This window comes from Solanum dulcamara, chromosome 6 (genome assembly GCF_947179165.1).
Source record: "Solanum dulcamara chromosome 6, daSolDulc1.2, whole genome shotgun sequence".
Taxonomy (NCBI): domain Eukaryota; kingdom Viridiplantae; phylum Streptophyta; class Magnoliopsida; order Solanales; family Solanaceae; genus Solanum; species Solanum dulcamara.
Window position 1 is genome coordinate 67868908 of NC_077242.1, and position 14035 is coordinate 67882942.

The window sequence follows — 14035 nt, forward strand, 5'->3', positions numbered from 1 at the left end:
TTTGTAAAACGGTTATATAGTTAATAATAAGTATAAATTAGGAACAAAGTGATAAATTATCTCTTGATTTTTCAAATTAAACAAGTAAAAATAAATATTTATTTTTAGTATAATAAACAAGTAAAAGTGAACGGAGAAAGTATTATTTTTTTGTCTTGAATTTCTAAAGCAACACTTATTTTTTGTTGTTTAAACGATACTTATTTTAAGAGAACAAGGGCAACATTTTGTGTTACTTTTCTAGTGAAGTTTGAGGTTTCAAAAATGACAGAATGTACGCTTATTGTTTAGATTATATTATTTTTGATAACTGAGAGAGTTTTTTTTTTGGATATACTTGATGAGTTATTATGAACTAAATTACTAAATGATGAGTTAATATGAAAGCAGATGAAGCTTCGTAATGTGGTGTATTTATAGTTTTATAACGTGGCAGTATGATATCTCCTTTAATTTTGACAGAAAAAGAAAAACTTGCTACACTTATTATTTACACCAAACATTAGTTCCATGTAATTATCAAGTTTCTCATGACTGGATCATCATGCATATTCTACTTTTACATAATGGAGAAAAGGTGTATAAATAATGTTAGATCTGTGGCCATCATTATGTAAGAAAGAGGAAAAGAAAAATGAAAGAATTTCTTTTTTAAAATTAACATAAATAGGGAAAAGGGATAAAAGGTTTTCTAATGAAATAGACATCATGGCAAACAATGATTGGTGTGAGCCAATCACTTTTTTTAAAAAAAAAAAAAAGAAATAACATTGGCCAAGAAGGAATTTTATTTTTTTTTAATCAAGAAGGAAAATATTAAATGTTGTTCAGAGAGAGTGATAAGACCCTTGCATAGTTAAAGATCATAATGAAAAAAAGAAGTGTCTCACGTTATTAAATACTACAATAGAAGATGCTCTCCCATACGCGCATTACAAACTGAAGTAAATATATATCGAGAATTCACATAGTCGACCCAAACTACTTTGTGATTGAAGCTTGGTTGTTTGAAAGGTTCATTTGGCATGGGTTAAAGAAATATAGGAAATGTTTTTCCTCAAGAAAAGACCAACCTCTTATACTTGTGCTCAACTGCAGTTTTGTCATTTGCTGACCAGAAACTTGTGTGCTCCAACCAAACCTGTTTGCTGTGCCTGTTATTAAAGCTATATATGCACAAGAGCCAGTTAAAGCCAAATGCATATAAGTGCATGGCATCCATAAACATAAACCACCCGTGCCATTCATTTCTGCTTGTATTCATCGATGATTGAATGTTTCTTAATTCACAGTTGTGCATCCTTATATATTACATATATGTGTACACACAGATAGACACAGTAAACTAGTACATGCAGGCCAGTTCAAGTGGCATGCAACAGTTGCGTGCAGAAAGGTCTGAAATTCTAATTAGTATCAGCAAAACCAACCAAGGTATTCAAAAAGGGTACTGAATGGCAAAACAGAACATTATTCTTTACAACTTGTGCAAAGAAACTAGTTCATAACTTGGTAATTGTACCCATAGGTGTCTGCATTGGTCAAAACATCTCTGATAGCTCCATGATACCTTTAACGAGATTATTGAAATCTGTCTCTGACGAGCCCACGAATATAAGCTCAGCTTCAAATTAATTTGTTCATCCTGTTCTACCAGCTTGTGTCGCCTAAGCAGCTTAATACTGTTGATAAGGTCTAAAAAAATCACCAAAGAATAACAGTGAATATCTTTCACCAGTGGAAAGAGGGAACAAAATATTAGGCAGTTTGGAGAGCAAAGCAAATCTCGTTTGGAAACAGCATTTTCCTCAACATGCTTGATAATTCAAAAGAAACGAGGGTAATTAGTCTAAAACAGCAGGTAAAAAGCATATAAATTTATCTGGACCGAGAAAATACCATGTTCGAGACTCCTTAACTTTTAATTTGAATCTGATGATCGGACTCCATGTCGTTTGAAGAACTCACGAAATCCATAAGCACTTAGATCATAGTTGAACTGAAATAAGAAGAATATTAATGATCAGAACCACTTCAAATGCAAGACTAGTTTGGTTTACACTATAACTTTCCAACATGCTCTTGTTCTGTCATTCATGAGATAGATCTCACTGACAAGTTTGGTTTACACAATAACTTTCCAACATGCTCTTGTTCTGTCATTCATGAGATAGATCTCACTCAGATACAGTATGATTGGTGGATATCAAGCAGAAAAGTAAGATTATAATGGAATACAACTTATTTAGCAGATGGATGATGAAGTAAATATATGGAGAAGGTGGCACAATATTAGTTTTGTGAACTCGATACTAGATGTTACAAATAACTAGAAACAAAATTGAACTCACTAGTAACAGCACTGATGACCATTCTTCTTGCGTTAGGTAATATTGCAAAGAAGACATGCATGAAGATGACAGACAAGCAAGGAGACACTTGAATCCAGTTTGCAACAGATCTTAGACTAATATTGGGTTGTATGATTGTTGAGCTTCTCCATCATGAGGATCTTGTTGACCTGAATATTGAACCTAACAACATTCCACCTAGAATAAAGTTGGCCATGCACTCATTGGGTATCTGGTGTCTCCGTTAATAGGTGAATTTGGAACATGCAACTAAAATATCGTTTTTCTTGTTAATTTGTCACATTTATAGGACTCAAATTTCCTCTAGAATAAATGCAAGAGGGAATTTCCCATGCAACCTATAACCTTAAGAAGTTGTACGTATAACCATAATGAATCTTTAACCAGCTTTGAGAATAAGGGAGGAAAGCGAAAAAATAAAAGAAGTGGATTCAACATTCGGGCTTGATGACAAGTAAGGACATTCATAAGAATTGTAGAATGCAAACATTTTGTAATAACTCCCTAAGATTTGAAAAACGGAAACAAGGACAACTAACTGTATGGTAGGATTAAGATAGTCTAACAACTCCACATCCTGATGTACCCAATAGCTTATGGTAGTCACAGTTTTCAAGTGCAAGCATCATACAAGCTAATGAAACAAAGAAGATAGCTAGCAGCAATGTCAGTAAAAGACATCATTGCATCACTTAAAGGATGAAGCAACGCAAAGCGAGGGGCTATCACTTCATGGGCAAAGCTATGCACTTCAGACAATAGAGCACTTCAAACAATGCCGCACAACATGATCCTAACGAGAAGCAGTTGAGTCTTTGAATCTCAACTTTGAGTAGGATTGATAACAACATCTGTGTAAGTTGGATGCTAAAATTAGTTATTCAACCGCGAACTGATTATTATAGTACTAAATTTGCATATGTTTGATACTTTTTAATTTTCCGTAACTTGTGCACTTTTCTTCAGAGAAGCATCCACTTCACCTATCATTTTTCTCAAGTTTCATGGGCTTTGTCGATTCTTTGCGCTTTTCGCTTTTAAAAACCCTGGCAAAAGAGAGTGCATTCAGAAGACTACTCATCGTTTGCATTACATGGACTGTTTGGCTAGAAATGAAAAAGAGATGTTTTGAAAGTAAGATAGAACACACTTCTTTTGTAAAGTTAGATGTCTGCAAAATTTATACGTTTTGGTGTAAGGTGTAAGGTGCAAGGATGGAATGATACAATTTTTGGAATTTTCAGACTCCCCGAGGCTAGTGGAGAGCTTGTAAATTCTCCCATTTTTAATATTACCTTTACCTCATCAAAAACAAGAAAAAACTAATGGAAAAAATGACACTAACTATAAAAGAAACTATAGGATATGATATCAAATTACACCAACTATAATTTCAATGTAGCCACAGCAAAATCTTCATTACGATATAATTTTGCACATAAAATTTCACGGACAGAAGAAAATATTAATTATCACTTTCTCTACAGATACTTCACAAACATGAGAACTTACAGGTAAAACTTTGACAGAGTATTTGGTAATATTAGGATCAGCAACCCTGCCCTGAGCAGCTGCCTGGTAGAGAGCAAACCAGAATCACTCAGTTGAAGATAAAGAAAAAAGAAATTTATGGCTATGCGAAGCCACAAAGCTAAACATCCAAGCACAAAGCCCTTTCTATTGACGAACTGTGAGACATATCAAATAGTGTAGCAGAGACATCCAATACACATGCAGAGAAAAACAATAGACCAAACTAAAGTAGCATTAATTAAAAACGGAAAGAGAAAAGAAAGAAACAAAAGAAATCACACACTCCCACTTCTGGATATAATTGAACAGTTCACTTCTACAAGTAATACTAAAGAGTTAAGTATACCCTACAAAAAGTTCCAGTAACTCATTCGAGAAAACCATATGATCAATTCAATCATGTCTTATATGATACGAATGTAAAATGTACCTCTTAATCTTGTCCCAAATCAAAACTATGTAATATATAAAGAATAAAGCGAGTAATTGTTTTATGCCCTGAAACTATAGAGAGAAAATAGAGTAAGGAATAAAAACTTATCACTCTCTTTCCAAATTATTAAACTATTGCTCGGACAGAAAGAGATAGAGGGGGAAGGATGAGAGTAACTCCTGGAATGTCATGGCAATAACCTGCACAGAGAATATTGCTCTGTGTTCATGTTTTGCTGTCTGTAGCTTAAGTTGGTAGCTACAAGCTTGCCACTAGCTTTTGGTTGGTTGTGCTTCAGCTAGATTATCCAATAGCTTGTTGTAAGTCACCAAGATCGTGATGGGATGTTAGTGGCACTTTTGAGGTCAGGCACATCACTTTATTCAGCGGGAAATAACTGAGTTTGTCGGGCAGGGATTAGACACAACAAAAAAAACACCCCTTAAATTGCTGAAGAATTATGCATAAGATAAGGCATGTTTGGACCTCTAAGTATTCTAACAAGTCAAGTCTTCAGGGCAGGCAGTATGAAAAACATATGACAACCTATCATGCTTCAACTGCACACAAGTTCTGAAGAATAAAACCACTCCCTCTCGTCACCCACTGTATTCGATATAGCCTGATATTACGCTCTATTAGTTACCTACTATAAGTTCAATCACAAAGTAAATCCAGTAGATTATCCCTACTTTAGCAGAGTGCATCCGTGGAAGCCTCTTCTGCATCAACATCCCCCCCCCCCCCCCCGCCCTCTTCAGTTGTAGACCAAATTTGGAGGAAGCAATCGAGATGTATCAGATGAAAGCAGTAATTTCTTATTAGATGTAGCAAATGCATCTTTATTCTCTACCTCCGTCTATCAAGGCACTTATAAATCACACTTACATAAACATATAATTTCCCGACTCAACAAAATTACCTGTTCTGGACTATGAAATATCTCTACAAATGGATATTCCTTCTTTTGTCTTGTTATGCAAAACCCTGGGTACTTCGGGCATTCTACCTGAACAATACAAAATAATAATGAAAACATGGACCATGCATGAAAACATTTTATGCTATCAAAATCCAATTCAAACAACTAGGTCTTGTTCACATTTCCAGCACTGAAAAATAAACTCGTTGAGCTCCAACACCCCAGATGCCTGAAGAGACTTTTTTGTACCATACTAGCAATTATATTCTATCTACACTTGAATGAGAAGCTCAAGAAGTGTCTTACACGTAAAAATTTTACATGTGGATAAAACTCGGCTGCAGACTCCTCTAGAACTTTGTCAAGATGTTTGCTGTAGTTACTCCTACAGCAGCCAAAAATTATATGATCCAGAGATTAATGCGATAAAACTACAAAAGACATAAGAGAGAGAAAGAGAAACTATAAACTCATATTACTTGATCGTAAATGCAACGACTACCGGGGAGCCTTGATGAAGAAGTTGGACAAATTCACGTTCCGAGGTAAAGTGAATAACCCTGGATGGCCCAAGATCCTTAGGATAGCCAGTATAATACCTTCAAATACCAAAGAAAAAGTTAACCAGGCGTATTAACATTCAATTAATATAAAGAAAGACAGTGGCAGAGCCTGAATTTCATAAAGGGGATTCAAAAGTGTCATGCATGGGATTTGAATCTGTGACCTAAAGCAATTTTTAAATTTTACAAGAATTTTCCCTGATGTCAAGGAAATTTAACAGTCTATATAACCCAAAAAGAAAACTAGGTTTTACCCTATTTGCAAAGATAATTTTTCAGGGAAGGGGATTCAATTGAATCCTCTTTCTCCGAGATAGCTCTGGCCCTGAAGCAAAAGCAGCACACAATAGCTAAGCAATCGCTCTCTATGCAATGCTAACACCTAGTGAGCATGTCACGGTAGCAAAGCTAGCAACTTTACGCAGAAGAAATATTGTTTAACAAAGATCAACCGAGACAGAAATGAAAATAAACTAGCGCTTCCCAAGCTCTCTCTACTAGAGTGCGGGCACTTACTAAAATTTTGACATACACAGAGACAAAAAAGAACGTACTTGCAGGAGGAACGAAGGTTGACAAGGAACTTGCTAAAGAATGATTGCTCCTCCATAACAAGTAATCAAAATGCAGATTTAGTCTCCGTATTTTTCTATTTATTCCTTTAACAATATCCAAATCCTGTTAGAAGAAAACATCAATATCTCTCAATTTCATAATGAAGAAAAAAATAACAAGTGGATAACTGAAATTCATCGAGCAAACAAAATATTTGAGATGCAGGATCGGAACTTTACAGAAGACAAAACACCAAATAGAAGAAAATTCAAGAAGGAATTCACAAGATAAGGAAAACAAAAACATATATGAATGTAGAATTTATCTTTTTTTTCAAGATGAATTGGAGAGTAACCATAATAAGCAATCAATTGAATATCAAAATTTGGAAACTTTTTCAAATTGTATTTAGATATAAAGTTCAAGCTCATAGTTAGTGGTCAAGATACTGACGGTGCGTTTGGTTGTCAGCGGCGGAAAAGAAGGTTGTGATGGTGGCTGTGGCCTGTGAGGTGGACCGGCCAGAGAAGTGATGGTGGTCTAAAGAGGAGACTAGCAGAGGTACTTGTGTCATTTAGCTTAATCAATATGCATAAGCAAACTTGTGAATTAAAATGGTAGAATGGTTAGTAATTTTGAAAATTTGTGCATATTCACAAGCAGTGGAATCAAAAGTGCACGTTCAACTAATTGATGGTTAAATGTGTTTAATCAGATATCACAAGTAGAAAATTAGAATTTATCAATAATCAAACAACCACACGTGCTATTAACCCAAAAGAAAAACTTCTTTTAAAATGAACAGAATGGAACAAAAGTTGTAATATTTTTTCTGTTTGTTTCAAGAACAGTATTTAACAAGCAATTAATCAAAATTGGTCCAATTATGGAAATATGCAATAAAGAATATCACCAGTGAATCAAACCCACACACCAAAAAATACTTATATGTATCTCCCATTGTCGCTTGTTAATTAATTTTCCTCTCAGACAATTCGTCGACCAGGTTACGTGCATAATTTTTTGCTTAGTTTTTTGTAGTCTTCAGGCAATTGAATTACCCTCCTATCCTACCATGGGTATTATTGTTCAATCATAATTACATCTCAACAAGACTAGAAAGAAAGAAAGAAAGAAAGAAAGAAAAATCTGCAAACAAGAGAAATTGAGAGAGAAGAGAGAAACTTACCTGATGACCTGCTGGGAGGGAGAAGAAGTGGGAAATAACAAGAGGGATGTAGACACGCTGAAAATTCTATTTACCAAAACCAATTTATAAGAATAAATATTTTTTTTTTCTAACTCTCAGTAGTAACCTTCTCTCAAACTCTATTCATGTTATAAAGTTGTAGTTATGAATTACGACTTAGGCTAAAACATTACTGACAATAACAAAATTCAGACATTGAACAATCGAACTTGTAAATTTAAAATATTTCCAAATGATTTACAATTTGTGTTTTATATAAAATGTTATTAACGGTTACATCATAGTATCTTCAACTACACACATTGATTAATTCGGAAAAAAATGTGTATTAACTCCTATACAGAAATTACAAGGGTGCTTTTGAATTGTGCAATAATCACGCCATATATGGAGTGAGTAACTCTTACAAACTTTATGTTCTTTGTCATTGTAATATTTGAAGTAGGCTAGTCATGCTCTTTAAAATTAATTAATTTTTATTTTTCCCCCGGGGAATTTTTAGAATTCCCACTGCTTAACTTTCAATTCGCCTCTGACCATCAAATGAAATGTGAATAACCTGTTTCGTCGAGCCCCGAGCTTGTGGTCATGTCATATACAGAATTTAGACAACACATAAAATGAAATTCAAGAAGAAGAGGACCTTCACCAACAGAAATAAAAAGGAGAGTTAATAAAGAATTTGTTGATTGATTTCAAAAGCTGGTGAGTAAACAATCATTATTTATAATTTATGTTTGATTTAAATGAGCAAATTTAGTCCCTTCGAGAACATTTGATAAAATTGGAACAATACAGAGAAAATTAGCATGGTCGCTGTGCAAGGATGACACGTATAAATCGAGAAATGATCAAAAAAAAATTTAAAAAAAAACAGAGCAAATTTAACTAGTCAAATTTTTTATTTATATTATGAATTCAGACAGAATAGATACACCATTGGTTAATCTAAAAATTTTAGCACGAGGTCCATATATAAATGCATGCAAGAAGCTTTACTATATGTAACATCAACAAATTTTAATTTCAAACTTTGTCTCAAAAAGAAGATTTGAAAATTTAGTGGAAAAAGTTAAAAGATATTTATTGAAATGAATTATAATAGAGACAAATTCAAGATTATTGTTTTCAAATGTAAATGGGCTGATATTGCTTAAGATAGAGGGTATCAAAAGACTATTAATTATCTTGTTAAAGAAATCATAAATGGTTAGGGAGAAAGGGAATGTCCACCCTGTATCGAGCAGATGAATTTGACAGATTAGCAGTTGTTGCTATGAGGTTTATATTATTTTTCCTATATTCTCTTACAATATTCCTTAACTGTAAAATTCCTTATCAAAAACATATTGTAATTCGACAATTGAAAAGGTATTTGTAATTCTGCTTTCAAGTTTATAAAAAAGATTGTATTTCATCCTGAAAAGAGGAAGAGAAAATTCAGTTTGTGAAATTTCTTAATTTTTTCTTATTTTGATATAGAGCTGAAAACTAATATGATGTTTTGAAATGTTGTCGTGTATGCCTAGAAAAGATCATATTGATTATGTAAATTTGCTTAGCCAAAGCATCATTTTTATGTTGTTGATTGATGTCAATTTCAATAGCCAACTGAGTTGTAATTTTTCTACTACTCTTAAGCACATAATTTGATGCATTATGATTCAGATTCTCCTATATCAGTATAGCAGCAATATTAATTTCCTTCACAACTTTAATTTTACTTATTTGAGTTTCGATGGCACAATCAAATCTCGACTTGTAGATGGTACTGATTTCAAAATTGTTTCACGTCTTTCTTTATCAAGAGTTTGTCTAGCTTTTTCAACTTGATTAAATAAAATCAAAACTTATTGATCGATTTAAGTCCTCATCTTAAGATTTTTTTAAAATTCATAGCAATAATTACTTTATCAGAATTTTCATCTGTGCCATTAACAACTGAAACAATCTCATTTTTAATAGTTAACTTGTAACGATCTTTTTCCGTCGTTATGGATAAGTCAATGGGGAAGGAATTTGCGCCGGAAAACTTCTGAGTAGTAACTTGGAAATTTTGAGCATACGCCAGACTTGGAAAAAATCTGAGTCAGGTGAGGTCTGGGGTAATCCAGAAATGAATGGGTGATAAAATTATGAGTTTGATTATTTGAGTTGATAGACAATCATTAAGGAGCCTGTACGACTTTACGGAATCAAATTCGATATTTGAGTTGATAGACAATCATTAAGGAGCCTGTACGACCTTACGGAATCGAATTCGATATTTGAGTTGATAGACAATCATTAAGGAGCCTGTACGACTTTACGGAATCGAATTCGGACGAGTAGAACTCCCGTAATTGATCTTGACATGAAAGGGTTGTTTTGGAACGTCAGGGGTTAAGAATGTGTTGCGAAATGAGTGGCTTGGAACTCGAGTTTGGAAAGTTTCTGTCTTCGTGCAATTCGCCACGGCGGGATTATTCCTGCTATGGTGGGGCCTCTATGGCGAGTCAGTCGCAAGTAAAAACGGAAAAAGTTCTAAAAATGTTATTTTCTGCAAATTTGATTTTTCGAGAGCAAAGGGCGACCTAGGACAGTCGCTTCTCAATTTTCCACTAATTCTTGTGTTAAAGGTAAGTTAAATACTCCCCTAACTTGTATTTGATTCTTAGAACTTAGAATCCATGATACTTATCTTAGGGTGGGTTCTTAGCCTGAATTTAATGGTAGAAAAAAGCTCTAATTGGGTGATAAAATTATGAACTTGGCCAAGGATTAATATTTTGATATTATCCGGATAAATTAGGTCATTGTTTATTGATTGCTTGTGTTCATTGTTTGTTTAAGTCTAAAGTAATGTTTCATTTATTAGTAGGGGTAGATGGATCCTTCAGTTCGAATAATTTTTTCGAACTTCCTTTGATTCTTCAATATTTCAGTTATTCTTTAGTGTGTATCAAATAACGAATTAAATTAGTTCCGTTCGATATTTTTTAGTTCAGTTTTTTGATTATTTTCAAGCTTTGAACTAGCCATATTTTCACATATTGATGCAAAGCAAGTTTAGGCTAGAGTTCAATTACCAAGTCAATTCAGATGTAAATATATTATTTTGTAACACCCCGTATATTTTAAAGTGACTATTTCGCCAAGCTGAAAATGTACGAGCAAATTTTTTTTTTCACTTTACATTGTTCGTTGATGAGTTGTCAGAAGAAAAAAAATCCTAATGAATAAACACATCATGAAATGAATATATGGGGTAATTAAAGAATTAAATTAAAATTTTAGGCCAAAGGGAGATTAGTAACAAAAATTCAATTTAAGGATTTCGGTGAAGTATTTCAAATGGTCTGGTATGTGTTTGACTTGGGATGATCATATCTCCCAATTTCTACGGAGTTAGAGGGCATATGACCTAGCAAATTAAAGGCACATATAGTTTTCAATGCATTAAATCGATTGTCAATATGACGGGCCCAAGTTGGTGGAATGGATATATATTGATAGTTTCAACTTCAAAAGTCATTTTCTCCTAAAATAACTTCGTCTCAAGACTCAAAAAGAGAGTCTAAGTTCTTCATTGATTAAATATGTCATAGAGTTTGATAATTAAAGCTAGGGGTGTGTATCTGTAATGATCTTGAAGGCCATTTTTAAAAATTTATGTGAAATTACCATTTTTACCCCTATCATTAGTGCCCCCGAGTATTATTTGATCGGTTTGTGTAGTTGAAAGTGTAAAAATCTTAATGGTTTGTAAATTATGCAAATTCTTGAGTTTCATAGAGTTAAGAGGTAAAAAAGTAATTTTCGGTGCCAACCGGAGCTATGGGTCTCGGAACGGAATTCCGTCAATTCCAGCAGCTTTGAAATGTGGAAATTGGTCTAGGAGAGTTTACGGAATTAGTTTTGGTGTTGTAACAAAGATTTTAAGTCTTGAGTTGGGAATTTAGGGAATTTTAGGCCAAGATTTGACTTTGGTCAACTTTTGGAGTTTTGATACTCAGAATGGAATTCCGACGACTTCGTTGGATTCGGGGGATGGTTTTTGGTCTAGAAGAAGTGTTGGCTGAATTTTTAGAGGTCCCGAGCCCATTTTGATATTTTGAAGGCCTAAGTTGGTTTAGTTGCGACTTTTTGAGTTTCGGGTCAAGGAGACCTTGAATTCATATTTTGATGATTCATCAGCTTCGGAATGGACAAATTAGTCTAGTAGCATTGTCGGCATGACTATCGAGATAATCGATACAAGTTTGGGGTCATTTGGCGCTTTTGACTTTGAAAGTTAGCCTATGGTTGACTTTGGTCAACATTTTTGGAAAACGCACTCGGATGAAAATTCTGAATGCTCCGTTGAGTCTGGAATATCGAATTTAGTGGGGTAGCATATTTGGTTTACTTTTATCGGGTTCCGAACGAATTTCGAGGGTCCGTTGGAGACTTTAAATATTTGCAAAACCAGAAAAATCTGGTGCAAAAATCAGAATTTTCATAATTTTCTCTCAACTTTGAACCCTCATTTCTTGAGCTTTTCAAATTAAAATCTAGTGATTCAAGAGTCTATCTTCAATATATTTTCGCGAGGAATCCATTGGTGAGCTAGGAATCTTGATTAGAAGCTTCGTTTTAGGTAAGATTTAATGTTTTAGATGTTGCCTCGACCATTTTTGGATTCAGATTTTTGTAAACTTTGGAAGATGATTTCTTGGTCATCTTAGATCCGAATTCAATGATTCAAAGCTCTAAATTGTGTAGTTTTTCCATAGTAATACAGTGGTGTAATCATAAAATGATGGGAAAGATTTTTTTTTGTAAGATTCGCGTTATAGCAGCTGCCCTTCCTATTTTCGGATTAGATTTTTGATGAACTTTGAGATTTGATATCTTGAGCATTTTGGATCCGTTTTCAGTGATTCTTGAGGCTAAATTGCTGAGTTTTTCATAAGTATCGTTGTGGTGTGATCAGTTTTAGCTGTAGAGGCTTCATTTCTGGTAAATCGCTGTTCAAAGTTGTTGTCTTTTGCCATTTTCGTAATAAAATTGTGGTGATTTTTAGAAAATTGTATTTTTATGATTTGGAACTCGATTCTTACTTGATTTTAATGGGATTTTCAGCCACGAATCCTAATCGATGTGTAGAACATAATTTTTAAATAAAATTCCAGATTCGACCCTTTTCGAAAATAAATATATTTTTTTGGACAATTTTACCCCCGGTTCCGAAACCTATCAATATGGGTGTCATTGGACTCCTCGTGATGTGTATGTTTTATTGTTGATAGTAAGTTGTCAGTCCGGGCATTGAATTCGAGAGTTGCTTATTCGGTGGAGGTGTTCGAGTGCGGTTTCGGCAATTGAGGTAGGTTTGGTTATTCTTCTTTGAGACTGAAATGGGGCAATTAGTCATTCATATGTTATAAACTTTGGGATGGGGTTGTAGTATGAGTTGAGAATGTTATACATATTCATTCCCTCACGCTTGGCGCCAATGAGGTTTTTATTTGAGAGAAAAAAGAAGACTATGCCTTCGAGATAGAATGCAATAGAAACAAAGACAGGGAATATTCCCGGCTGGCATAGAAGTCTCTCGCGATTTTTTCATTACTTCAACTAGTACCGATTGATGGGAGAGAGACATATGTGGATTAGTACAATTCATTATTTATTGGTGTGATGCCCGTGTGGGGGCTTATTTATTAATATGTTGCAGTGTGGGGTTTATTTGTATTACATAGCCATGTGGGGGCCTTATTGGTTATGTTATTTGCTTTGAGAACATGTGATTCGTGATTTGCCTAAGAGAGAGACTTGAGTATATTATTTGACTTGTGATGCCCGCTTGATGGGTTGAGTTGGAGATTTTGAACATGCTTGAGTATTGAAATATTGTTGAGAAAGGGGTGAATATTTAATTTAAGTATTTCCTTCCCATTACTATCTATTGAGGGTGAATATCACGTGTAGGTTAAGTTTTGAGAACTTTGAACCTTGTACCACATTTGAGTTGAATATTACTTCCATGTCATATGTGTTTTAATGCATTCATCCTCATTCGTCATATCATGAAATATGAGAAGTTGAGAAATATGGAAATTCTTTTTGAGAAAGAAAATAAAACACCTTTAAACCTTTGTATCTTGAGTTCCTGACCGAGGCAGTTTTACGGTAGGGTAGTGGATGCATTGTGATCCCTTGACCACGAGGAGGTGGCAAGGATGATGAGATATTTTGATTGAGGTATATGGTCTGCGAGACCCCCATGGGTCCTGCTTGGTAGCACAGCTCGGCAGGTGTATACGACAGGCTGTGCGACAGTCTTGATTCCACCATACCACCACATCATTGCATCATCATATTGCATTGCATTGCATTGATATTTGTGCTGCTTGAATTATTTGATTAATTATGATTATGAGCTGTTATTATGGGTTTACTTTACTCGTGCCACTATATATATAA

The 14035-nt window shown here is 34.3% G+C and overlaps 1 protein-coding gene and 1 non-coding gene across 4 annotated transcripts; one reads left to right on the forward strand and one right to left on the reverse strand.

Annotated features, from left to right (window-relative positions):
• Window positions 1-1221: 1221 nt before the first annotated feature.
• LOC129891298 (uncharacterized) lies at window positions 1222-7715 on the reverse strand. Of its 3 annotated transcripts, none has more exons than XM_055966604.1 (8): window positions 7568-7715; window positions 6378-6501; window positions 5740-5859; window positions 5567-5645; window positions 5261-5347; window positions 3885-3947; window positions 1900-1999; window positions 1222-1695 (listed from the first exon to the last, which is right to left on the reverse strand). In XM_055966604.1, exons 2-7 carry the CDS (start codon window positions 6431-6433, stop codon window positions 1922-1924), a joined length of 483 nt encoding a protein of 160 aa, XP_055822579.1. In that variant the 5' UTR covers window positions 6434-6501; window positions 7568-7715; the 3' UTR covers window positions 1222-1695; window positions 1900-1921. The 3 variants fall into 3 exon arrangements, with proteins under 3 accessions (XP_055822579.1, XP_055822581.1, XP_055822580.1); XM_055966606.1 differs by lacking the exon at window positions 7568-7715 and adding an exon at window positions 7313-7521; XM_055966605.1 differs by lacking the exon at window positions 7568-7715 and adding an exon at window positions 6832-7101.
• A 632-nt stretch (window positions 7716-8347) lies between these two features.
• Window positions 8348-8454, forward strand: LOC129893635 (U6 spliceosomal RNA). Its single transcript, XR_008767528.1, has one exon. It is a non-coding gene; the product is annotated as a U6 spliceosomal RNA (small nuclear RNA).
• Window positions 8455-14035: the final 5581 nt, after the last annotated feature.